Genomic DNA, 26,386 nt, shown 5'->3' with positions numbered 1-26,386 from the left:
TGGAGGTCTCCACCAATGGAGCTGCAGGGGAAAGGCTGCCTGGTCCAATCAGAACAGGGCTGCCTTTATATATACGGGTAGAAAAGCCTAGGCTTTCGGTTTTTCGTCATTTAGCGGGTTTAGAAGTTCGCAATGGCTCGTACCAAGCAGACAGCTCGCAAGTCCACGGGTGGGAAGGCGCCACGCAAGCAGTTGGCCACCAAGGCTGCTAGAAAGAGCGCTCCGGCTACCGGCGGCGTGAAGAAGCCCCACCGCTACCGGCCCGGCACCGTGGCTCTGCGGGAGATCCGCCGCTACCAGAAGTCGACCGAGTTACTGATTCGCAAACTGCCATTCCAGCGTCTGGTCCGTGAGATCGCGCAGGATTTTAAGACCGATCTGCGCTTCCAGAGCTCGGCGGTGATGGCGCTGCAGGAGGCCTGCGAGGCCTACCTGGTGGGGCTCTTTGAGGACACCAACCTATGCGCCATTCACGCCAAGCGAGTGACTATCATGCCCAAGGACATACAGCTTGCTCGCCGCATTCGTGGGGAGAGGGCGTAAATTTTGTTGTGAATGTGTGCTAACCAAAACCCAAAGGCTCTTTTCAGAGCCAACCACCTTTTCTATAAAAGTTGCTGTGTACTGTTGCTGTCCGTAAACTGGAATCTCTGTTCAGTCAAGGTAAGTAAGCATTCTTACCTCTATCCCTCTCCCCTCCCTTCACGGAATTGGTGTAAAAAATTTAATAATTGGGCAGTTATTAAAACAGCCTTTAAGGTACTCTAGTTTTTAATTTCTGTTTTTGGGGGGCCGCTTTCTGGGGCTTGGGTACTTCCGGCTTGGGAACTTTCTTGGCCACCTTTGACCAACCAACCTTTTTCTCCAGCAGCCTCCATCCGCAAAAGCCTTCTTTGGGGTCTGCTTAGTACTTTTCTTCGGAATAAGGGCGCCCCAAGCTTTCTTGGGCCTTTCGGCTGCCGGGACAGCTGTCTTGGGCATGACGGCAGCGGCTTTCCTGGCCTCGGTCTTGATTTTCCTAAGACCGCCTTGTTTAGCGGGAACGAATCCGAGGCGCTGCTCTTCTTAGCACGAAGATGCCCTCGTTTGTTTTCAAGGCCTAACCTTATTCAAATGATTTTTTAAAATTTGTATTTATTTTTACAACGAGGTCTCACTATGTTACCCAGGCTGATCTCAAAACTCCTCAGCTTGGCCAGGCGAGGTGGCTCAGTCTTGTAATCACAGCACTTTGGGATGCCAAGGCGGGCGGATAACGTGATGTCAAGAGTTCGAGACCAGCGTGCCCAACACATTGAAACTTCATCTCTACTGAGAATACAAAAATTAGCCAGGTGTGGTGGCACACGCCTGCAGTCTCAGCTACATGGAAGGCTGAGGCGGGAGAAGGACTTGAACGCGGGAGGCGGAAGTTGCAGTGAACCGAGATGGCCCCACTGTACTCCAGCTTGGGCAGCAGAGCTAGGCTCCGTCAAAAAAAAAAAAAAAAAAAAAAAAAAAAAAAAAAAAATCCCCAAACACAAAACCACCAAAAACAACTCCTTAGCTTAAGAGATTCTCCCGCCTTGGCCTCCGAAAATGCTGAGATTACAGTACCGCGACCGGCAAGCTCCGGCTTAATGCGGCCGCTCATACTTAACATAGCCGCCAACACCTTGAGCGCGGCCGCAGACAGGCTGCTAGGTCATTAGTGAACTCAGGTACCGAAGGAGCCTGGATGTCTTGCGCTTCACTGCACCTTCGGACTCGCAAACCTTTTTCTTTACTTAAGTCTTTCACTTGGGAGATACACCAGGAGTCACGGCATGTAAAGTTTCGGACTTGATTGTAGGTTTGGATATCTAATAGTTAAAAAAAAAAAAAAACAAATCAGGCTGCGAGTGTATCTATGATTACGTGTTATGTCACACATAGACACGCTGCGCGCTGATTGGTTCCCAGCTCAGTCTTTCAGCTTGGCAGCAACCTAGTCTCAACCCTGTTTCTGAGTTGTTTGTTGAAATTCAGAAAAGCAAAATAGTTTAAATTTCCTGAGGAGGAATCACACCAATTCTATTCTACAATGAACCAGAACGGCTAAGCCTTTATGATCTTTACATTTTCTTTCTCTAGTTTTTTATTAAGGCAGCCTCGGCCTTTATCAAACGCTCCAGCTTTCAGAGATTCACAGTTCAGAGGGACAACTTCATTTTCATTTAAAATATAAACTATTCCATTTGTGTCTTCAATTGCTTGCTGTCTCATAATAGCCTACACATTTTTGGCCTATCATACAGTGAACAACTACTTGATTTTCATTGAGATTTAACCAGGAAATCTGTTTTATATGAGAAGAGAAATAACAGGTTCTTTCTGAATTTCTCCAGAAGAACAGCAGTACGGATACTTAGAACAACAGCTCTTTCTGATAAAATTAGTTGGGGCTGAAAATGTTTTATGATAGCTTCTTGTTACTATTTGGATATTTAGTTAATTTGGGAGGGTTCAAATAAATGTTCAACATTTCCTTGGGAAAATGGGAAATACAATGATCAGTGATTCTCCTGATGTTGGGACTGTTTGCATAGCTGAACTCAGGAGAGATCCAGGAAAGGGCATAAAAGACAGAGAGTTTGACTCATTTATGAGTCAAAAAAAGTTTTTTTTTTTTAATTTTTACTGGGGGAAATTAATTACTAAAATGTTCATGAGTCTTTGGGTTCAGGGGTCTGTCATGCTTGGGGACATGGGGAAGATAAACTTTTGCAAAATATTCAAGTAACAGGATCAAGTATTATACACACAAGCACCACACACACACAAAATTCCCTAGAGAGAGAAATTTAAAGAACAACCATGTTTCATATTCAGTACTACATTTCTTGTTTAAACAACGATATAGGCTTATAGTGAATGAAGTACAGCTTATGTTCGATATGAGAGGAAAATGGAGTGATGGCAGAAAGTGATTTAACTGATTTTCTTCACTCCTCAATGTCTTGAACATATGTTGATCTGGGGAGCATATACATTTATATGTTTTACTAAGACTATGAAGGAAGTAAATGCTGGGGACAGAGCAAAACCCAAAAGGTGAGGGTTTCACACTTTTTGATCGCATCAAAATACAAATGACTTCATGTAGCAAATGCAACTAGGACATGAACAAATTAATGTTAATAAAAATTAAAATCAAATGGTTGAGATGAGAAACGAGCCAAATATGAATCACATTTACTTTGAGTGTGTATTCACTTTTTATGGAGCCCATGTATTTCTAATCTTAAAATGGCTTTAACCCATTATATTTGATTTCCTGGAGCACCAACAAAGGAAGAACTGACTTGTAGCCTTCCAACTGCGGGACTTCTCTAAGGTACTGTCCTATTTGCCTTCATGGGTTTGGGAGTTAGTTTCTTGCAGGTAACTAAAGTCTCTCCCTTCAGGCCTGTCCTCTTGCCTAAGTATCAAATTTGCATTTCTGGATGATTGCTGGATATCCACTTGTTCATCTTCTGTACCAGACTCTCAGTATGACCATCCTCATCTAAGTAGCTTCTGTCTAACTAAGATTGCTGGATATTGGCTTTATTGTTTACCTATAACACACCCTCAACATATCCAACCACATCTAGGAAGCAACCTTTCAAGTGACATTCCTATATATTCTATTCACAACAACACTATTGCTTTGTTAACCGACACTTCAATTATTCCCTTTCCTTTGTTGCCAAATCCAATCTGTTACTAAGTTTGGTGAATTCTCCCTAAATTCATCTTCCCTTGTTTATTTGCCTTTTCATGGTTGTAATTCTTGCTCTTCTATCTCTTCTTTGGACTGGCTATTGTTACAGCCTTCTGATGGGTGGTTCCTTTCTCTCATCCCTTTCTGCTGTCATTCATCCTCTTCATTGCTCTGGGTGAAATCTTCCTCATATGAGCTTCAAATTTATATGCCCCATCTCCTTGTAGCTTTATGTTTTCTTCACTTAAAAACTGTTTTTCTCTATTCTTACAAGCCATGAAGAAAAAGCTGGATTTGGCTGGGCGTGGTGGCTCACGTCTGTAATCCCAGCACTTTGGGAGGCTGAGGTGGGTGGATCACCTGAGGTCGGGAGTTCGAGGCCAGCCTGACCAACACAGAGAAACTTCGTCTCTACTAAAAATACAAAAATTAGCTAGGCATGGTGGTGCGTGCCTGTAATCCCAGCTACACAGGAGGCTGAGGCCGGAGAATCACTTGTACCCAGGAAATGGAGGTTGCAGTGAGCAGAGAACACGCCATTGCACTCCAGTCTGGGCAACAAGAGTGAAACTCCGTCTCAAAGAAAAAAAAAAAGAGAGAGAAAAAGCTGGATTCATATAGCTTTAGATTTAAGAATAACTTTAGTATGGCAATCAAACTCTTTTATATGGCCTTAAATCAACACTCTGGAACTGTGGTTTAGTAGAAGTATGGAATTTGCAAACATGATGACATGTATTTGAGTCTTGTTTTGCCCCTTAGGAGCTATGTGATCTTGGTCTAATTATATTACCTTTCAGAGTATCTTTTTTTCAGTTTTTTTTCTTCTTTTTTCTCTCTTCTGCACTGTTTTAAACTTCAAACTAATCTAATGATGTATTTTGAAATGTTTATATTTTTCATTCCCCGTCTCTCAAAATCGATGAGATCTCTCTCTGTTTTGAATTCTTACATTGATTTCTTTCTTTCTTTTCTTTTTTTTTGAGACAGAATCTCACTCTGTTGCCAAGGCTGGAGTGCAGTGGCGTGATCTCGGCTCACTGCAACCTCCATCTCCCAGGTTCAAGCAATTCTTCTGCCTCAGCTTCCAGAGTAGCTGGGACCTGGGACTACAGGTGCATGCCAGCTAAGTTTTGTATTTTTAGTAGAGACTAGAGATGGGGTTTCACTATATTGGCCAGGCTGATCTTGAACTCCTGACCCTGTGATCCGCCAGCCTCCGCCTCCCAAAGTGCTGCGACTGCATGCGTGAGCCACGGCACCAGGCCACCCCCCCATTGATTTCTTAGAAGGCCATTATAATCTGTTTCATATTAACTGCATACTTGTCCACTTTTAAATCTTCCTAGTAGTTTACAAATAACTAAAAGTACAGATTGGTATTATAGTATGGCATACAAATATTTACATAAAAAAACTTGCAGAAATACATCTAGGGAGTTGTGTCAAACCAGAACATAATTCAACTGTCCTTAACTTTCCATTTCTTTATTATGCCTTTGTGGCTACTCCCCAAATGCTTGTTTTCTGCAGCAGTATGCCCTGTGCAGTATTGTTGACATAGTAGTGCTTGACTCTTGTTTTTCATTTTAAATTGAATAACTGGGTGAGGCATTATACACCATTGAAGATGCAGATCAATTATGAAATAGGTAACTTGTTCAAGTTTTCACCATTTAGCTCTGAGTGGCCCACACTATGCCTCTCCTTCTAAGAAGCATTTTATTTATTTATTTATTTATTTATTTATTTATTTATTGAGATGGAATCTAACTCTTGCCCAGGCTGGAGTGCAGTGCTATAATATTGGCTTACTGCAAACTCTGCTTCCTGGGTTCAAGTGATTCTTGTGCCTCAGCCTCCCATGTAGCTGGGATTACAAGAGCATGCCACCATGCCCAGCTAATGTTTGTATTTTTAGCAGAGTCAGGGTTTCTCCGTGTTGTCCAGCCTGCTCTTGAACTGGGCTCAAGTGATCCACCAGCCTTGGCCTCCCAACGTGCTGGGATTACAGGCATGAGCCACCACGTCCGGCCAGATTAATATTTATTTATTTACTTATTTTTGAGACAGAGTTTCGCTCTTGTCGCCCAGACTGGAGGGCAATGGCGTGATCTTGTCTCACTATAACTTCTGTCTCCCAGGTTCAAGCAATTCTCTTGCCTCAGCCTCCCAAGGAGCTGGGATTATAGGTATGTGCCACCATGCCCAGCTAATTTTTGTATTTTTAGTAGAGGTGGGGTTTCACCATGTTGGCCAGGCTGGTCTCGAATGCTTGTCCTTAGGTGATCCACCCACCTTGGCTTCCCAAAGTGCTGGGATTACAGGCATGAGCCACTGTGCCCCGCCTAGAATAATGGTTTTAAATGCATTAGATAATATATAGGAATACAAAATAAAACAATTATATTAATACGCCATTATCAAATTATAAAAAATCCAAATTGGTGAAATATTAACATATGTGCTTTTAAATTTTTTATTTTATTTACTTACTGATTTTGAGACAGAGTCTCACTCTGTTGCCCGGGCTGGAGTGCAATGGTACCATCTTGGCTCAGTGCAGTCTCTGCTTCTCAGGTTCAAGGGATTAGCCACCCAAGTAACTGTGTGCCAATATGCCTGATAAATGTTTGCATTTTTAGTAGACACAGGGTATTGCCATGTTGGCTAGACTGGTCTTGAACTGCTGGGCTCAAGTGATCCTCCCATCTGGGCCTTTCAAAGAGCTGGGATTTACAGGCATAAGCCATGCCCTGGCATAGGTGCTTTTTAAATTAATACATTAAATAATAATCTGTCCATGTGACTAAGACTTATTATAGATTGGAAGGATTTAGTTTTTTTTTTTTTTTTTTGAGACGGAATCTTGCTCTGTCGCCTAGGCTGGAGTACAGTGGCACCATCTTGGCTCACTGCAAGCTCCGCGCCTCCTGGGTTCATGCCATTCTCCTGCCTCAGCCTCCCAAGTAGCTGGAACTATAGGTGCCCACCACCATGACCAGCTAATTTTTTTGTATTTTTAGTAGAGACGAGGTTTCACTGTGTTAGCCAGGATGGTCTCGATCTCCTGACCTTGTGATCCTCCTGCCTCAGCCTCCCAAAGTGCTGGGATTACAGGCGTGAGCCACTGCGCCCGGCTTTAGGATTGAGATTTTTAAATGCAATTTTGAGATATTGGCAATGGCAATGTGATACAAATAAAAGCACTTGTACTGCCAATTATACTGTTTGTTGCCTGAGTTCATACATAGAGAAAATGCTAACTTTCTGTTGGAGAATAGTAATAAGAAAAAAAAAAAATTTGATTTTTTTTTTTTCCTGTACTTATTCCCAGATCCCCTGAAGCCTTTCTATGTATCCCAGGCTAAGAACTTTACTCTGCAATCTTTTTCCATGTATCATAAATTCATCAAACAGCAAACAACTGTGATGGTTCTCCTCACAAGTCATGGAGGAAAAACCAAATATTCCACCCAAAGGACCTGGAACGTTTTATGGGGATTAACAATGAGTTAAGTTTTTCATTATTTATTATTTTGAGGAGTTCTCAAAATCAGATTTTAGCAAATTAGAAAACTGTCTCATCCCTTTCGAAGGGTGAACCTTAAGGATAGGAATTGAGAACACCCACAATATTGTAATATACCATAATTAATGTTTAATGATTGCTTATTTGGAATCTAGACATTATTTTAAGCATTTTGATAGGATTATCTCGTTCCAACTTAACAAATAATTACAAGTTAGAATTTTAAAGTACATTTAAAACAAGGAAACTTTGTATAGCTTGCCCAGGGTCACCCCCACAGCATGTATGTGGAGCAGACTGTCTCTATGATAGTTTGACTGGATACTATGATGCCGATTTGTTGGGGTAATAGAATGTGGTGAATGATACAGTGCTGGCTACAATCTGTCCTGTGATTAAAGGCACAACCAAAGCATACAATCAAATCATAAATTTTCATAAATTTCAGCCCAACAAGGTTCTAATTGTTTTGGGGATGTACATATTCATGTCTTCAATGGGCCCTAAGTGATCTTATCCTAATTTGACCTCTAAATGTGTAACTTGCATATGCTTTTAGTTCCCTCAGTAGCACTATCTAGCCTGCAGGCTGAAGAGCCCTGCTTGGTTAACTAGGAATGCATAAATCGATAAAAAATAATATCAGAGACAATAAACATATGATTTGCTTAAAATACTTTGAAAGCACCTTGTGGCCCGGCGCGTGGCTCACACCTGTAATCCCAGCACTTTGGGAGGCCGAGGCAGGCGTATCACAAGTTCAGAAGTTCCAGACCATCCTGACCAATATGGTGAAACCCCGTCTCTTCTAACAAAATACCAAAATTAGCTGGGCATGGTGGCGGGCGCCTGTAACCCCAGCTACTCAGGAGGCTGAGGCAGGAGAATGCTTAAACCTGGGAGGCAGAGGTTGCAGTGAGCCTAGATCGTGCCACTGCACTCCCTCCTGGGCAACAGAGCAAGACCCTGTCGCAAAAACAAACAAACAAAACCCAACAAAACACAGCACCTTGTGAGGGAAAGAGTGTGTACTAATTATTTCATATTCTGGGAAAAGTGGGGGACAGCTGTCAGGCTTCTTTGTCAAAAGTTTATGAACTGATGGCTCAGTTAATGACTGAAAGTATGAGGTGTATCTACATACACATACATATCTAGGAGTATTTATGAAATCCCAACTGAGACTCTTTTGTTGCCTCAGGCCCCTCCTGGTCTCCTCCATTCTGAGCAAGGGAGAATTGCACAGAAGGGCGGGAACTGACTGTGGTTCCCGCCACTGCTCATGAGGTTTTCAAACAGGTCCGTCATACTGTTATAAAAGTGCTGCGTGGCTGTGCCAGAGGTATTGTGTTACAAGCTTAACAGCTGCGCTTTCGACATGTCTGGTCGCGGCAAGGGTGGGAAGGGCCTAGGTAAGGGTGGCGCCAAGCGTCACCGCAAGGTGTTGCGCGACAATATTCAAGGAATCACCAAGCCAGCCATCCGCCGCCTGGCTCGCCGCGGCGGCGTCAAGCGTATTTCTGGCCTCATCTATGAGGAGACTCGCGGAGTGTTGAAGGTTTTTCTGGAAAATGTAATCCGCGATGCTGTCACCTACACGGAGCATGCCAAACGCAAGACGGTCACAGCCATGGACGTGGTGTACGCGCTCAAGCGCCAGGGACGCACTCTGTATGGCTTCGGCGGCTGAGTTTAGCTCCACAGTTTGCTATCGCAAAACCAACGGCCCTTTTCAGGGCCACCTATCCACTCAGGAGAAAGAGTAGTAGTCACTGCTTAAAATTAATGTAGTTTCACGTGTTTAGTAGCTTCGGTTGTCAAGTTCAATTGTTTTATTACGTCTTGGCTTCATATCTTACTGGCTAGTGAGGATAGTGTATCTTTTATTTTTTGATTTATTTTCAGACAGTCTGGCTCTGTCTCCCACGCTGGAGTGCAATGGCGCGATCTCGGCAAACTGCAGTCTCCGCCTCCCGGGTTCAAAGGATTCTGGTGCCTCAACCTTCCGCGTAGCTGAGACAACAGGCTTGCGCGACCAACACCCGCTAATTTTTGTATTTTTTGTAGCGATGGATTTTCGCCATGTTGCCCAGGCTCGTCTTGAATTCAAGCTCAAAGAGATTGCCCCTCCTCGGCATCCGAAAGTGCTGGGATTACAAGCGTGAGCCACCACGCATGGCCTGTGTTTTCTGTATTACTGTAAGGAGACTGATGGCAAACTGCCGCTAGCATTCTGCATGGCTATCAGAGAAAGAAAGTAGCAAAGACTGTAGCTGTTGGAGAAACAAGGTAACAAAACCTGTATCACAGAAGGCAAGTGGTAAAGGCTGATTCTGCTGTGAAGAATAGGGAAAAAAATGGAGGTAGGTACTAGTTCCTACCAAGGCATTGTTATATGAAAGGAAGACAAAATGGCGTTCACATGGTTATGGGTATAGGGGGATAGGAGGTGTGTGGGAGGCACTTAACTGGCAAATACAATCTTTAAAGAAGAAAGTAGTGATTACCGTGGGAGAAACAACCATGAAAGTATATAAGATTTTCTCAACATTTTTCAGTGGAATGGGAAGAGGCCAACTTGTTTGGCTGTGTTCCTCTGAGCTGCCTTCCATCCGGAGCTACTGATTTTCTATTGTTGAATTTAAAAGGACTTTTTATTAATGTACCCGCGGCCAATTTAAAGGTATGTTGATCGAGTTTTTGTTGTTGTTGTTGTTGGCCTTTTATCTTAAATAGTTTTAGACTTTATTATTAACACAAGTCATTTTACCTTAAATCATAGATCAGGCCACTGTGGTTGCATGAATGGGCATTTAAAACCGAGGTTATCATGATTAAATTCCCACCTTCTTTCCCTCTACACCTCAGGAAATGAGACAAAAATAAGTATGCCATTCTCTAGTGGGTTACTCCAGTCCTTGTTCTTAATCACTGTAAAATTACAATCTCAGGACTATCAGTATGACACTATTATTCACTGTCCTCAAAATGGATTTTAGTTTGTGGAGAATATTGCATAAACCCTCATTTTTCCAATAAAGTTTTTTTCACTTTATCATAATAAAAAGAAAGCTGGACAGGTGGCTGTCTAGCAAGAGGCAACATTTCCTGGTCTTTCTGGGAGCAGATGTAAGCATGTGGCTACATTATTTCTAACACAGGTGAGACACAGAAAAGTTACTACCAGGTCTGGGCTTTGAAACTTTCATGTTACCTTCTTCCCCAGCTATAATGGTATTGATTTTGTTTTGAGCAAGCAGAGACCATTAGGCCCTAGGAGATGATAGAACGTTGACTTGGAAGGAACGAAATTTCCTGATTGATCACAAGGAGCAGAGCTGCTTCACAAAGCTGGACTAATCACAATGGATTTGTTCCATGAAACAAAAATACCTGTCTTTAAGCTTATTTATTGTTAAGTCTCTTTGTAAGCAGCATAATTTTATCACACAAAATTCAGTTTTGTTTCATTGTGGAATGTCCTTCCATTGACCTAAAAGCTCTTTGCAGAAAAGCTGATGCCAAATGAGCCTATCGACTTGGTATCACCTCTGTTGTGTTCCATTATAGACAGAACACTGGGGCTAATTACAAGTTAGAGATCAGGCAGGGCACATGGCTCATGCCTGTAATCCCAGCAATTAGGGTGGCCGAAGTTTGTGGATCACTTGAGGTCAGGAGTTTGAGACCCTCCTGGCCAACACGGAGAAACCTCATCTCTAATAAAAATACAAAAATTAGCCGGGCATGCTGACACAGGCTTTTAGTTCCAGCAACTTCCAGGTCCGGGTCAGAGAGACTCTATCCAAAAAAAAAAAAAAAAAAAAAAGTTAAGAGATCAATGGGTAGACTAGATAGTCTATATGTCTTCAGCAGTGGTAACCTATATATTTAGTGGGCTGACTTCCTTAAAGAGTGGTCCTGCCACGCACGATGGCTCTCACCTGTAATCCCAGCACTTTGGGAAGGTGAGGCAGGGGCATCGCCTGAGGTTGTCGGGAGTTCGATACCAGCCTGACCAACATGGAGAAACCCTGTCTCTACTAAAAATAAAAAAACTAGTTGGGTATGGTGGTGCATGCCTGTAATCCCAGCTACTCAGGAGGGTGAGGCAGGAAAATCGCTTGAACCCAGGAGGTGGAGGTTGTGGTGAGTCAAGATCTTGCCATTGCACTCCAGCCTGGGCAATGAGAGCGAAACTCTGTATCAAACAAAACAAAACAAAACAAAAAACAAAACAACAACAAAAAAAACAAGAGTAGTTCTTAGTAATAGATGGATCAAAAACTCCTTTGAGAATCTGTTGAAAATAGACATATGAACATAGACATTTTCTAAGGCTCATGCTCGGAAACTCAAGGAACTCCTAGGGCTCCCTGGATTCCTGTCAACAACCAGAAGTCTGGGATTTCAGGGTCTGAGATCTAGAGATCCCAAATTTAAAGATGGAGAGGAATCACAGACATAATACTAAATAATACATTGAACAGGAGTAAGTTTATTTTGTTACTATTTACTGAGTGAAACCGACTTATGTATTCTTCTCCTTTTTTTTTTTCTTTGAGATGTAATTTCCCTCTGTGTCCCAGGCTGGAGTGCAGTGGTGTGATGGCAGCTCACTGTAACCTCCGCCTCCCTGGGTTCAAGCAATTATCCGATTCTTCTGCCTCAGCCTCCCAAGTAGCTGGAACTACAGGCCTGTGCCACTATGCTCAGCTAATTTTTGTATTTTTAATAGAGACAGGGTTTTGCCATGTTGGACAGGCTGGTCTTGAAATCCCCACCTCAGATGATCCGCCCTCCTTGGCCTCCCAAAGTGCTGGGATTACAGGCTTGAGCCACCATGCCCAGTCTATTGTCTCTCTTCTTTTACTAGGAAGATAAATCTCTTGTCTGTCTTGCTCACTGCAGTATTTCAATGCCTGGCACAGAGGGAATGCAGCCAGTATTTGATGAAATACTAAATGAAATCCCTTCAACTACTTTCTGATTTGTTTATTGTATCCCCTGCTCCATTACTCCTGCCATTTCTTTGGCTTGAAACTTTATCCTCTTTCAACATCATTATTTCCCTCCACTGCATCCAGTCTCCTGCCACAGGAAGCATATTCCTAGAACTAGTTATAATTTTGTTAGTCCCTGCTCACAAGCTTTCTATAACTGTCTGCAAAATAAATCTAAACTTCATTGTTTGACATTCAGACTTCACAATCTTCTCCCACATCTTTATCACAAGAAAACTCCATGTAAGCAGGAGGCTTGGTTAGCATAGTTTTTATATCAGCAATCTCCTTTAACAAGCTCTCCACGTGATTCTGATGCACACTCGTCTGAGAACCACTGTTCTCAGTGCAAAAGTCCTCAGTACAAAATTCACTGCTTGGCACTTCAATGTGAATGAATGACTATCCGTTTTCAACCTACAGGATGTAGCTTTCATCCACCTTCGCCTGGAAGGTGCTTGTATCAGGCAGTGCAGATGCCTCCTCCCCAAAAGTCATTTCCCCTCCTTTCTTCCTAATACAACTTTATTTCTTTGTTCCCTGACTTGTTCTCCGGAGAAGGCAGAGTTCCTTTTAGCCTCAAGGATCTGATTAATTTGGCTACACCTATCCTAAAGATCACATGCCCCTTATTAATGATTGGATTGGGGATAAGTATATAGTCAGCTTTTGTGATTAGGAGAATCCTTAACAATGGAGACCCAACTTCTCTAAGAACATGATTAAGATGAGATGGGGATTGTCGACCAATGAACAATGTGTGTTGTGTGCAAATGCGAGTGTGGTTGCACAGAGAATTGTCTAGTTGGTGAAACCAGACAGGTCGCAGAGGTGGGGCAGTGGAGGGAAGAGGGTTTTATTTTTTGCTTTAGAACCTAAAAATCCAAATTAAGACTTTTTTGAAGGAATTGAAAAAAGAAAGGAAAAAAGCAAATTCAACATTAAGAACTATTTTGAGAGCAGCAGTCTCCTCCTTCCCCACCCCCGCTCCAGGCCCCTATGTGGGCTTCTTTTGTAAAACCCGTAGACTTTTAAGGACTCAAGAAGAGAAACGTAATTCGTCTTCATAGAGCAAAACCATGAAATTACTGTTGTCTCTTAGGTGCTATCGACTGATACCTCATAAAACACGGAAACCAGTTTCATAAAGCCACCAGCCCAACAAGTACCATTTTAAGTTTTAAAAACATGCCTACTTCAGCTGCAAGAGTTTCCAGTAACTTCACGTGTCAGTATATAGCTCCAATTGTGAAAAGGTGAGTGGCTCTGAAAAGAGCCTTTGGGTTTACTAAGGCAGTTGCAGGGCTAAGTTTACTTGGAGCTCGTGTACTTGGTGACGGCCTTGGTGCCCTCCGACACGGCGTGCTTGGCCAGCTCCCCGGGCAGCAGCAGGCGCACGGCCGTCTGGATCTCCCTGGAGGTGATGGTCGAGCGCTTGTTGTAATGCGCCAGGCGGGAAGCCTCGCCGGCGATGCGCTCGAAGATGTCGTTGACAAAGGAATTCATGATCCCCATGGCTTTGGAGGAGATGCCGGTGTCGGGATGGACCTGTTTCAGCACCTTGTACACGTATACGGAGTAGCTCTCCTTTCGGCTGCGCTTGCGTTTCTTGCCGTCCTTCTTCTGCGCCTTGGTCACGGCCTTTTTGGAGCCCTTCTTTGGGGCCGGAGCGGATTTCGCTGGCTCAGGCATGCTACCTTCGCTGTTCTGCAAGTAGGAATCAAAATGAAATCTACATCTCATGATCCTCGGAATTTGTAGACAATGTTATGTAAATGAAGATTTAGTTTCTCTATCTCTGATTCGTTCTTTTGTCGTGAAGTCTGCATGCAAATGAAGGAGCCTAGGTCTACTCTCCTATTGGTCGTATCCTGAGAGCAGTTTTCGTGCACGGGTCACCTAATTAACATTTTATATAACACGTTCCTGGCATTCCAAACAATTCAGATTAGTTTACTTATTCATTTTAAAAACTAAAAGTTGCTCTCCTCTATGCTTTTAAATGCCAGGGAGACAAAGCTTCTGGCGCAGTTACGTCTTCGAAATGTAAGGTCGGTTTAAAAGCTCCTGGAAAAGCTATTCCTTGGCATTCTGATGTAGATTCTAGAGCAGCAGGAGAGACCTGAAGAACGGCGAGCTAGGCGACCGGCGGTCACCCGCACAATCCCGAGAACAGTGTTTCCCACTTTTTACAGAGTGCACAAACACATCATGAAAATAAAGGGCAGGCAATAATGGTCCGGAGAACAACAACAACAACAACAACAAAAGTAAATAGCATCTCTTGAAGAGAGCTAAGACAGGAAAGCATGTCTTAGCCAAAATGGCTTCAGTCCTTAATGGAAAAGCAAGTCACACCTAGTTTAGCCCTACAGCGAGGATCCGAAATAAATATTCAGTCTTACTAGTGAAAATATTATTTAAAAAATTAAAATGAAAGAGTCCGCTATTTAACAAAGAGCTTTACTTTCAAGTTATTATTATCATCTTTGGCTAAAGCCCGCTTCTTAGCTAACTGTTCAGTTTAAGAAACTGTTCTTCCTAAATTTGACTGTCCTTTTTAAGCCCTCCTCCTTCACCCCAGGCTCCCCAGGCCCCTAGACCCTCTCCTCTCCTGCCACCATTCCCATTTCCTGGGTCCTAAGTCTCCAGGCATGAAGGTGCTGTGCAAAATGTATTCCACTCTGTGAGTTAGCATCTAACAAAAGTGTACTCTGAATTTATTGTGTCTTATGTTTGTTTCACAAAGTAATTTGTTTTTCTCACTTCAGTGATGACGAGAAAACTTTAAAATATGTTTAACATCTTTTTTTTTTTTTAAATTTCCAATTTAGCTAATGTAGCAGTGTTCAGAATAGCTAATGCGCTTTATTTGTATTTATTTAATCAAAAAATCTTGGGGCGGGCGTGGTGCCACTTTTCCCTTAACACGGTTTAAATGTTCTGTCTCATTTGTCTTTCTCCTTTTGGGATTACACGTCTGTAATCCCAGCACTTTGGGAGACCGAGGCGGGCGGATCACAAGGTCAGGAGATCCAGACCATCCTGGCTAACAGGGTGAAACCCTGTCTCTACTAAAAATACAAAAATATTAGCTGGGCGTGGTGGCGGGCGCCTGTAGTCCCAGCTACTTGGGAGACTGAGGCAGGAGAATGGCATGCACCTCGGAGGCGGAGCTTGCTGTGAGCGGAGATCCTGGCATTGCACTGCAGCCGGGACAAGAGAAAGAGAGACTCCATCTCAAAGAAAAACAAACAAACAAACAAAACGGCCTGGAGTGATGACTCACGCCTGTAATCCCAAAACTTTTGGAGGCCGAGGGGTGTGGATCAGGAGGTCAGGAGTTTGAGACCAGCCTGGCCAATATAGTGAAACCCCGTCGATACTAAAAATACAAAAATTAGCCGGGCATGGTGGCGTACGCCTGTAGTCTCAGCTACTTGAGAGGCTGAGGGAGAACCCCGGAGGCGGAGGTTGCAGTGAGCCAAGGCTGCACCATTCCACTCCATCCTAGGTGAAACAGTAAGACTCTGTCTCAAAAAAAAAAAAAAAAAAAAAAAAGCTTATGTGATATTACTTTTTTCTCATTTAACAGAAAGGGAAATTAGAGAACTCAAGTGGCGGCGTCCTGCCTAAAACCCCATTGCTTATACTAGGTGTAACCAGAATGATGATTCAGGCAATCTGACTTGTATCTAGTCCGTTAGAAGACATCTTCACCTACCTTGGTGGGCTGTGTTGCAAAAAGAGAAACGGTATTTTTCTCATGTTAAAAGAATGGAAAATGAAGCATTTCTTTAATGACTAAAAGAGGTTAGAAATGAAAAAAATTTTTGATTCTATGGTATAACTTAGTAGAGAAAAAGGAGAAAGACAAATGAGACAGAAAATTTAAACCCTATTAAGGGAAAAGTGGTAAAGGGAGAGAAAAAATAAACAGACGCAGTGGAAGGAGAGACAGACGTGAAGAGTAGGATAAAAAGAAAAAGAAATTCACCTAAAGAGGATGAACTAATATGTTGGAGAGACACAAAATGTATATACACAAAGAAAACCACAGAGAGAGTTCATGATACAATCTGCAACTGCAAGAAGAAACAGAAAGAAAAGTGCAGATGAAGGCCCTTAACTACATCCAAACTACACATATCAGATATTCAACTGACAAGATTGGATTGAGACCCTTAAGTGATTTAAATGAGGTAGGTAACACTGCCATTCGTGATTTTTGAAATTCCTGCTAAAGACTAAAATTTCTGTACTTATATATCTATATGAATAAAAATGGTGATATGGCACACAATTAAGAAAAAGACAATGGGAAATTTAAAAGTGACAGTAACTGTAGAGTGGCATTGAGATTTCCTGTTTCTGATTGAGATCTCAAGAGAGTTTTAAACTTTTTATAGTGAATAGATTTGTACAAAAGGGTATATGCAACATAAACAAGAATTGTAAAACAAATGGTTGGTACTTAAAAACCCAGTTTAAGAAGTAAAATATCATTAGTAATTAATAGGCCCTGTATAACTCTCCTCAATTCAGTGGGAGAGACAGGAAGAACTTTGAGCTAGGCAAACAGCAATCACTCACATAATCTTATGAACAGTATATTTCACTTTTCACAGAGTACACATGTACATCATCAAAATAAAGGGCAGTTTAAGAACTAGAATGTCAGGCCGGGCACAGCGGCTCATGCCTATAATTCCAGCACTCTGGGAGGTCAACACGGGTGGATCATCTGAGGTCAGGAGTTCAAGACCAGCCTGATCAAAATGGTGAAACCCTGTCTCTACTAAAAATACAAAAATTAGCTGGGCGTGGTGACACACCCCTGCAATCCCAGCCACTTGGGAGGTTGAGGAAGGAGAATTGCTTGAACCCAGGAGCTGGACGTTGCAGTGAGCCAAGATTGTGCCTCTGCACTCCTACCTGGGAGACAGAGTGAGACCCTGTCTCAAAAAAAAAAAAATTTTTTTTTAGAGAAGGGGATCTCACTATATTGCCCAGGCATTCTCCCGTCTTAGCCTCCCCAGTCACTGAAATTACAGGTGTCAGACACCAAGCCTGGCCCTACATTTTGTTTTAATCAATCTTATTTTTGTTTTTGTTTTTTGGTTTTTCTTGGTTTAAATATCTAAGAATGGATTCATAAATTGTAAGTCATTTCATTTTGCCTATTTTTATCTTCACATAAATGGAATCACAAGCTGTATATAATTTTATGATGTTTTTATCCAAACCAGTGTTTCTGAGATTCATTCATGTTCATATATGTTACTCCAGTACCATAGTTTCATTATTTTAAATAGCTAAATATACAGTAACACTAGTTTACTCAATTTATTATAACAGACCTTCATATTGTGTCTATCTGGGATTATCGAGGTCATTACTTCGGTGAACTTTCTTGCACATGTTTCCTGGTGTAGATGTGCACACATTTCTCTAGTATATATGTAATAAGGTGAGAGGCTGGTTGAGACATTCACATAGAGCTGCTCAGGGTGAAGATACATCTATAGATCTAGAGCTCAAGGCTGAAGCCTGGCATAGAAAAATGGCAGGCCACCCTGCCATCCCTCAACCCTTAATGTCCTTGCAAGGTTTGAAATGTCTGGATGGAGGGAACCATTTTCCATTTCCTATTTCTCACTAGGTAATATATATTTTTTTCAGCTTCTGAGTTCCCTTCCCTGCCCCCCTTCCCTCCCATCCTTTCCCCTTCCCTTTCCTTTGCGGGCGTGGTAGCACACACCTGCAGTAGCTTGATCTCAGCTCACCACAGCCTCTGCCTCCTGGATTCAAGCAATTCTTGTGCCTCCGCCTCCTCAGTAACTGGAATTACCTGCATGTGCTACCATGCCTGGCTAATTTTTATATTTTAGTAGAGATGAGGTTTCACCATGTTGGCCAGGGTGCTCTTGAACTGCTCACCTCAGGTGATCTGCCAGCCTTGGCCTCCCAAAGTGCTGGGATTACAGGTGTGAGCCACCACTCTTGGTTGGGCCTGATTACTTTTTTAAAGATATTTTGATTGTTATTGATGATAGGATCTTTAAAAGCAAAATTCTATGAATTAAATCTGTTCATTTTTTCCTGGAAATTATGTAGAGATGGATTAGTGAATTTAAATCTTATTAGATTAGTTGCCTTCCTTGATAAGATAAATTGCATGAATTTCTTTTTTAAATAATTCAATCAAAGCACAGATAGAGCATCAGTAATTAAAATGTTCAGTGTTAATTCAAGTAGGGTTTGGTTGTTTAAGTTAAAGAAATGAAACAAAATGAATGACAACCCTATAGAAATGTAAGATCCAAGAGGGCAGGAATTTTTGCTTGTTTTATCCATTGATGTATATCTAGCACTTAGAATAGTGCCTGGCACATAGTACCTTCACATAAACATGTGAAAGCTGGCAGAATATTCCAGATTACAATATGCCATTTTGGCATAAGGATTATTTTGAGCTAAAGGGACTTAAAAACAGCAGATGCAAGAGGGGTGCTCTGATCTCCCGTTTTTCTTCCTAGAAGTAGAAGATAAAACCTCCTTATAGAAGATGTGCTCCCTGGCTGGGGTTAGTGGCTCACACCTGTAGTCCTAGCACTTTGGGAGACCGAGGCGGGCAAATCACGAGGTCAAGAGATGGAGACAAAAATTAGCTGGGCATGGTGGCACCTGCCTGTAGTCCCAGCTACTTGGGAGGCTGAGGCAGGAGAATCTGTTGAACCACGCCCGGCTAATTTTAGTAATTTTAGTAGAGATGGGGTTTAACCATATTGGCCAGGATGGTCTGGATCTCATGACCTCGTCATCTGCCCGCCTCAGCCTCCCAAAGTGCTGGGATTACCGGCCTGAGCCACCAGGCTCGACCAATGAGTCTTCTTTAAATCACATATGATGAAGGGTGGTTTTTGCAGTAAGCCATTTTTGGAACAAAAGAAGGTGGGGAGGATTTCTTTAACCATTGCTGTTTTTTGATCACAGAGCTCAGATAAAGGTAAACAGGCCATTGAAAACTGCCTATAAAATAGGCAAAATTAAAATGAAAAATAATATCAATATTATTAGTTTCAATCAATGATATATCATTTAAATCTCACTGGGTCTGATGTTTAAAAAAATAAAAATGTAAAAGATTAAATACATTTGGTTTTATTTTAATGTAATCAGAAATTAGTGACATATATTATTTAAAGCAATATATGTTGGATATCATGAAAATTGCCTGTCTAGTCATACTTCCTGAATCCCAATTGCTCTCAACTCTTCTGAGGTAGTAATCACTTGATGATGAGCTGAAGGGTGCTGTTACCTGGACCACAGGATCATTACTTTAAAAACAAAATTGGCTAGTATGCTTACAAATAAGTAGATTTCTCTGATAGTCATCTTTCCCATAAAAGTTCTCTCTAGCTCCAAGAACAGTGATTTTTTTTTTCAGGTTTACATACAATGAAACACAAAAATAATGTGAGATATTAAATTAAATGGAATATATCCAAGGTATTTTGCTATATGGTTGTAATTTCATGGAAGTTTTATTTTGCCTTTCTAAAAAAAAAAAAAAAAGCATGTGTCAGTTTCTGAACATGAACAGTATTTTATCTTTTTACGATTTTTTTAAATTGAAGCAAAGAATATATGTAATAATGTGCCTTAGAGAGTACTCCTCTTATTTGGGCCTAAAAACAAATCATGCGTGGATTTAAAAAGACAATAATAACAATAATAAAGAAGATGAGGGACAAATATCCCCGGAAAATGTTTACCAAGACATTGCTAGTTTAGCAATATTAGTATCAGACAAAATATTAAAGCAAAGGTTTACAGGGATAGAGAGGGACACTGTAAGGACTCTTATCTGCAATGTGGAAAACAAGATATTCCAGAAAACTCTATTGAAGCAATACACCTATGAACTAGAGAAACTACAACCAACGAACTAGTACTTAGTTACTCAATTAACAAAAAACACAAGGGGCCGGGCACGGTGGCTCATGCCTGTAATCCCAGAACTTTGCGAAGTCAAGGCGGGTGAATCACTTGAGGTCAGGAGTTGGACACCAGCTTGGCCAACATGGTGAAACCCATCTCTACTAAAAATACAAAAATTAGCCGGGCGTGGTGGTGCACGCCTATAATCCAAGCTACTCAGGAGGCTGAGGCAGGAGAATCGCTTGAACCTGGGAAGTGGAGGTTGCAGTGAGCCGAGATCATGCCACTACAGTCCAGCCTGGGTGAAAGAGCAAGACTCTCTCAAACACACACACACACCCCCAAAGAAAAAAAAAAAGCAAAGAAAAAACCACAAGGGAAATTCCCATAAACCATCCAGAACAATAAAATTTAGAAGCTGAAACGAGGGTGACAAATAGGACATCTTTGGTTCTCTGGGTGCAAATACCATTAATCAGGATTCCGAGCTCTGGGAATTAAAGTCTGCCCCTTAGGGAATAGAATTCTAGGCTCTTAAACAAAAGTGAAGACACATAGCATAAAGCCAGAATGCTTTGAAACAGGGGTAGCCTGGAGAAAAAAAGGAAAAAAGAAGAAAAAAACCTAGTAAACATCCCTGGGATAAAACCTTGTTTGTCTCTACAGGACTCTGGCTCTGAGGAGGTGGATGGAGAAAATTGGCCCCAAAGATTTAACCCTAAGTTTTAATGAAGTCTTGAGTTCCAATGAAGACGTCCTGAAATTAAATTGACTCAGGCTTATAGTGCCCCCTCGTGCCTGATGAAGACAAACACAAACCCCTTCAGGAGGAAATCATCTTGAACCCAAGTTCTCTACATTTATACACATTATCTATTTATTGAGCAATCATTTATTGAACACCTATTATATGCCAGACACTCTGTCAGGAACTTAGGATGTTTAAATATAAGGTCGTAACAAATGTCACAAAATTGAAGAAAAACAGACACTTTGGAGAGTTTGGCTTATAAGCAAAGAAGAGCCTTCTATTTCCTCCTAGATCCCTAAGCAAACAAAGGATTTCAGATATTGAAATGATTAGATACAGACTATAAAAATAACTATTTACTAAAAGTTTAATGAAATAAAAAATAGAATAATAAAACAATCAAGGAGCACGGGATAATCAAAACCAAGTACATTTGAAAAAGAACAAAAGAGAACTTTGCTATACTCCATAATGATAAAATAAAAATCCAAAAGTAAGATGTAACATTCAAAACCTTATATGCACTGGACTACCGAACCACTACTATGTCAATAAATAACTGACAGAATTAGAAGGGGAATTTCAAATTTACAATTGTAGGGTAACTTTTCAATATTCTGTATGAGTGTTAGACACTTATATTACAAACAAAGAAAAATGCTAATGGTTGTCCAGGATTTGAATAAGACAATAAGCAAATTTGATCTATCTATGATTACCTTCATTTGACATAGAAAACATCCCTTCTATTTTTCAAAGCATACATTGGACAATTTCAAGAAAAAAATTAATCCTGGTTTCAGAAAGTTATAGAAATTAATGAACATAACTACAAAAAGGGAGATATAAAGAACGATAAGAGAATGCTGTGTAATGTTTACAAAAAATTAAACTCAGTGGAAAATAATTTTCAAGAAAAAGAAGAAAATTAATAGACAAGCTGAGTAAACAAATTATGATTATGAAAATAAGGTAGGCAGTTAAAAAAAAAAATCTTTTCTGTGTCCTTCCACCCAAATACTGCCAAGTCCAATCTGATTTTCCAAGTTTTAGTGAATTTTTAAGGAATAGATCATCTCTTATTTTTTTTTTTTTTCTGAGATAGGTCTCGCTATGTTGCCTCCGCTGTAGTGCAGTGGCTATACACAGGCGTGATGGCAGCACCCTACAGTCTCTAACTCCTGGGCTCAAGTGGTCCTTCTGCTTCACCTCCTAAGTAGCTGGGACTACAGGGACATGCCACCTCACTTGGCATGATACCTATTTTACAGAATCTGTTACTATAGAAAAATAGCTCTCCTACTCACTTTTTTCTTTTAAAATTGTATAACGTTATTAGCAAAACTGGAGGAGAATACAAATTTTAAAAAGGGAGAAGAAAAAAACAAAAGTATAGCTTTGTCTCAGTAATGAACATTCATTTTTGTTTTTTAGAAATAAATGCCTATTATGAGAAAACATGGAAACCAGAAGAAATTGCAGAGACCATATTATTTAAATAAATAGCATATTATATAGGGTTTATTCTAAGAATAGAAGGAAGTTTAGCATTCTAAATCTGCCAGTTTAAGAAATTAATAAAGGAAGGCCCAGAGCAGTGGCTCGCGCCTGCATTCCTAGTACTTTAGGAGGCCGAGGCAGGTGGGTCACTTGATGTCAGGAGTTCAAGGCCAGCCTGGCCAGTGGCAGGAACCCTTGTCTTCTACTGAAAATACAAAAATTAGCCAGACATGGTGGCATGCACCTGTAGTCCCAACTACTTGGGAAACTGAGGCAGAAGAATCACTTGAACCTGGGAGGTGGAGGTTGTAATGAGCTTAGATCAAGGCACTGCACTCCAGCCTGGGTGACAGAGTGAGACTCCATCTCAAAAATAAAATATAAAATAAAAAGATTAATAAAAAACGTGATCATCTCCAAAGATAATGAGAAAGCATTTAACAAAATGTAACACTCTTTCATCATAAACACTTAAGAATGAGAAGAGAACTTCATAAGGAGTAGCTACAGTGAGTATAACACTTAATGGTGCCATTTTGGAAGGATTCCCATAGAGGTGGAAGGAAGACAAGTGTGGTGTGAAACTACTCCTATTCAACATGGCATCACAGAGTTTGGCCAATACCATGAGATAGGAACAGACAGTGAGAAGAGCAAGGATTCAACAGGAAAAGATGATTATTTTTGAAAATAACGTAATTGTCAAGGTAAAAGTTCATGAGAATCTATAAACAATTACATCAAATAAGAATTGGAATTAGTGGGCATAGGCCAGGCACGGTGGTTCACACCTGTAATCCCATCACTTTGGGAGGCCGGGGCGGGTGGATCATGAGGTCAGGAGATGGAGACTATCCTGGCTAACACAGTAAAATCCCGTCTCTACTGAAAATACAAAAAATTAGCTAGGTGTGGTGGCACGTGCCTATAGTTTCAGCTACTCGGGAGGCTGAGGCAGAAGAATCGCTTGAACCTGGGTGGCAGAGATTGCGGTGAGCCGAGATTGAATCATTGCATTCCAGCCTTGGCGACAGAGCAAGGCTCCGTCAAAAAAAAAAAAAAAAAGAATTGGAATTAGTGGGCATAAGAGTACCATACAAAAATTCATGGCATTTTTGTACACTAGCAATTACCTATCTGAAATCAAGATATTATAGAAAAGCTAGACATCACAACAGTACAACAGATTCTAAATCCAAGAGTAAATATTCCAGATATATATGATAAAAATTTTGTAATGTCATTAAGTACATAAAACAATATCCATTTTAAAAAGAGGCAGCTTTATAGTGTACTATGTTTATGTTTTGTGATGATTCAATATACTAAAATGTTCATATAAACTCTCCTAAAAGGATAGTTTTCTAAATTACTGAAAAATGTAATGTCAAGCAAACCCTAATGAATATTTTGTAGAGCACTGTAAAATTCATATCAATGAATGAAAATAGTCAAGATGATTCTCAAAAAAGAAAAAAAGAAAAAGGAAAAGAAGAGAGTGATGGGCCATGACTTACCACTATATATGAAGACATATGAACCTACAGTAATTAAAACAGTGTGGCATTTGGTCTAGGCATAATCAGCAGGTGAGTAGAACAGAGTTAGGCATTTTTGGAGTTTTCTGGGAGCCTCTTTGCTGACATATTCTAATTGCCTATAGATAGCTCTTCACTGGATGCTTTAACTCTGTATCCCTGGGAATAAGGTGGGTAGAGAGGGTGAATAATGCTAAAATATTTCTCTGATTCTAAACTCAACTCACACTGTTTGCTATGGGAATCTGGTTGACTCAAGTTGGTGTGTGTTTTCAATGCAGCGAATGGAGACTTCATCTCCATACATGGTGTTGGGGTGCTGAAGCAAGATGAAGAGAGAAGCATCCCTGAAGGACCAGAGAAGTGGTAATTGCGTGGGCGTGTAGTGTGATATGGGGAGAGTACCATAAAAAAAAGAGACAGGTATATACTGTACTATATTTATGTGCAGTACTATTATTGGCAGAGAGAAAAGTGGAAATCTCACTGATCATGTGAAATGCAAGGTTTTGTTTTTACATGTTGTTAAATTAATTCCTTAGAGTTACCAAGAGATAATATTTGTAATGTAAAGAAGGGACCCTGGAGCTAACCTGCCTAGGTCAGAAAGCTCTCTGTCATGTATTAGGCGTAGGACATTGGACAAGTTATTTTAAGCTTCACTTGGTATATACTCATGGGTAAAAGTGGGATAACAGGCTGGGCGTGGTGGCTCACACCTGTAATCCCAGCACTTTGGGAGGCCGAGGCGGGCGGATCACAAGTCAGGAGTTCCAGACCAGCCTGACCAACATGGTGAAACCCTGTCTCTACTAAAAATGCAGAAATTAGCAGGGCATGGTGGAGCGTGCCTGTAATCCCAGCCATTCAGGAGGCTGAGGCAGGAGAATCGCTTGAACCCGGGAGGTGGAGGTTGCAATGAGGTGAGATCGCACCACTGCACTCCAGACTGGGCAACAGAGGGAGACTCCATCTCAAAAAAAAAAAAAAAAAAAAAAAAAAAAAAAAAAGTGGGATAACAGTGCACAGATATGTTTTGGGGCTGACATTAGTATCTGGAAATCACTTAGAAATGTATGTGTAAAAAATAAAAAATAAAAAGAAATAAAAATAACTCGTAAGGGTTGTCAGCTATGTGCACCAACGGCTGCATTGTCTTTCTTGCTCCTGAAGTGCTTCTGCCTTCGTGCGCACCTTCCTTCATTAAAGTCATATGAAGATTAATATATAACGTCTTCTTCGACTTAAATGTTCATTTTTTCCCTTCTGACTTTAGAAGAAATTAAAATATTTTCATAAGCCCCCAAAAGAACTTTGGGCCGTAGACACCGTGCCTGCTGTTTAATGGAGGACGGCGCTAACTGTACCTGAAGATGATTTTTTTTTTTTAAAAAACATTCAATTAGGAAATAATTATTCGCACACATTCATATACATACATACACCGAATCCTCACACGAAGAGCCCTACAGGCGTGAGAACAGTAAGGGAGGTGCAAGAAACGTCTCCTTGGAGATGGGAGGCATATTTTCAGCTACTAGAGAAGGGGGGAAGTGCCACCTCTCTGAGAAGAAAGCAGGAGGATGCTGAGAGACTGAAGCTGAAATTTTCTTCCTGCTTCCTCACTCTTCTCGTTGGTTTCAGCAGTCTGAAAAGCTCTTGTGAGAGGAGCAAAAAGATCAAGGGAAGATTATTGCCTGGCTTCTCAGTCTTCAAAATTTCCGGTCCTCTGTTTTTTTGTTTTGAGACGGAGTCTCGCTCTGTCGCCAGGCTGGAGTGCAGTGGCGCGATCTCGGTCATTGCAACCTCTGCCTCCCGGGTTCTAGCGAATTCTTCTGCCTCAGCCTCCTGAGTAGCTGGGACTACAGGCGCGTGCCACCATACCCAGCTAACTTTTTGTACACCTGGTAGGGACGGGGTCTCACCGCGTAAGCCAGGATGGTCTCTATCTCCTGACCACGTCATCCGCCCGCCTCAGCCTCCCAAAGTGCTGGGATTACAGGCGTGAGCCACTGCGACGGCCGGTCCTCTGTTTTTAAACTGTCCACCGGATTGTTCGAAGTCTCCGATGTCCGGCGATCTGGTGGCCGCAGAAGAAAGAGGTCCACTCGCCGGGGACTGGGAACCACCAGCTAGCTGCCTACGGGGAAACGTCCCGGACGCGCGCCGGACGGACGTTAAACGTTCGCGACGCCATATGCGGGAGCCGGATGGACGTAACGTGGCAGCGGCTTAAAGTGTGGCTCTGTCGTCAGGGCACGGAGGGGCGTGGCCGGACGGCCCTATGAGGGGGCGGGCGTTTGTGGCAAAGGTTGATGGGATGACCTTATGAGGGAGCCTGCATGGAGGGGCACGATGGGCCCCAAGACTCTTTTTCATGCCCGCATAGCC

At 41.6% G+C, this 26,386-nt stretch overlaps 3 protein-coding genes across 4 annotated transcripts; 2 read left to right on the top strand and 1 right to left on the bottom strand.

Annotated features, from left to right (window-relative positions):
• Positions 1–96: 96 nt before the first annotated feature.
• On the top strand, positions 97–2,225 carry LOC126953515 (histone H3.1). The gene has a single exon (XM_050788948.1). The coding sequence runs from the start codon at positions 133–135 to the stop codon at positions 541–543; it is 411 nt and encodes a 136-aa protein (XP_050644905.1). The 5' UTR covers positions 97–132; the 3' UTR covers positions 544–2,225.
• Positions 2,226–8,589: 6,364 nt separating this feature from the next.
• Positions 8,590–25,380, top strand: LOC126953551 (histone H4). 2 transcript variants are annotated; one of them, XR_007725243.1, is made up of 4 exons: positions 9,030–9,619; positions 9,815–9,939; positions 13,362–13,515; positions 20,873–25,380. XR_007725243.1 is itself a non-coding variant. In XM_050788984.1 (3 exons), the coding sequence occupies exon 1, from the start codon at positions 8,635–8,637 to the stop codon at positions 8,944–8,946; it is 312 nt and encodes a 103-aa protein (XP_050644941.1). In that variant the 5' UTR covers positions 8,590–8,634; the 3' UTR covers positions 8,947–9,619; positions 9,815–13,515; positions 20,873–25,380. The 2 variants fall into 2 exon arrangements, 1 of the variants encoding a protein (XP_050644941.1); XM_050788984.1 differs by having other exon boundaries at positions 8,590–9,619; positions 9,815–13,515.
• LOC126953540 (histone H2B type 1-C/E/F/G/I-like) lies at positions 13,507–14,012 on the bottom strand. Its single transcript, XM_050788973.1, has one exon. It carries the CDS (start codon positions 14,000–14,002, stop codon positions 13,571–13,573), a length of 432 nt encoding a protein of 143 aa, XP_050644930.1. The 5' UTR covers positions 14,003–14,012; the 3' UTR covers positions 13,507–13,570.
• Positions 25,381–26,386: the final 1,006 nt, after the last annotated feature.

The sequence above is a fragment of the Macaca thibetana genome, chromosome 4, assembly GCF_024542745.1.
Source record: "Macaca thibetana thibetana isolate TM-01 chromosome 4, ASM2454274v1, whole genome shotgun sequence".
Lineage (NCBI taxonomy): Eukaryota > Metazoa > Chordata > Mammalia > Primates > Cercopithecidae > Macaca > Macaca thibetana.
The sequence above is the reverse complement of the archived record's forward strand: the minus strand, read 5'-3'. Positions and strand labels throughout refer to the sequence as shown.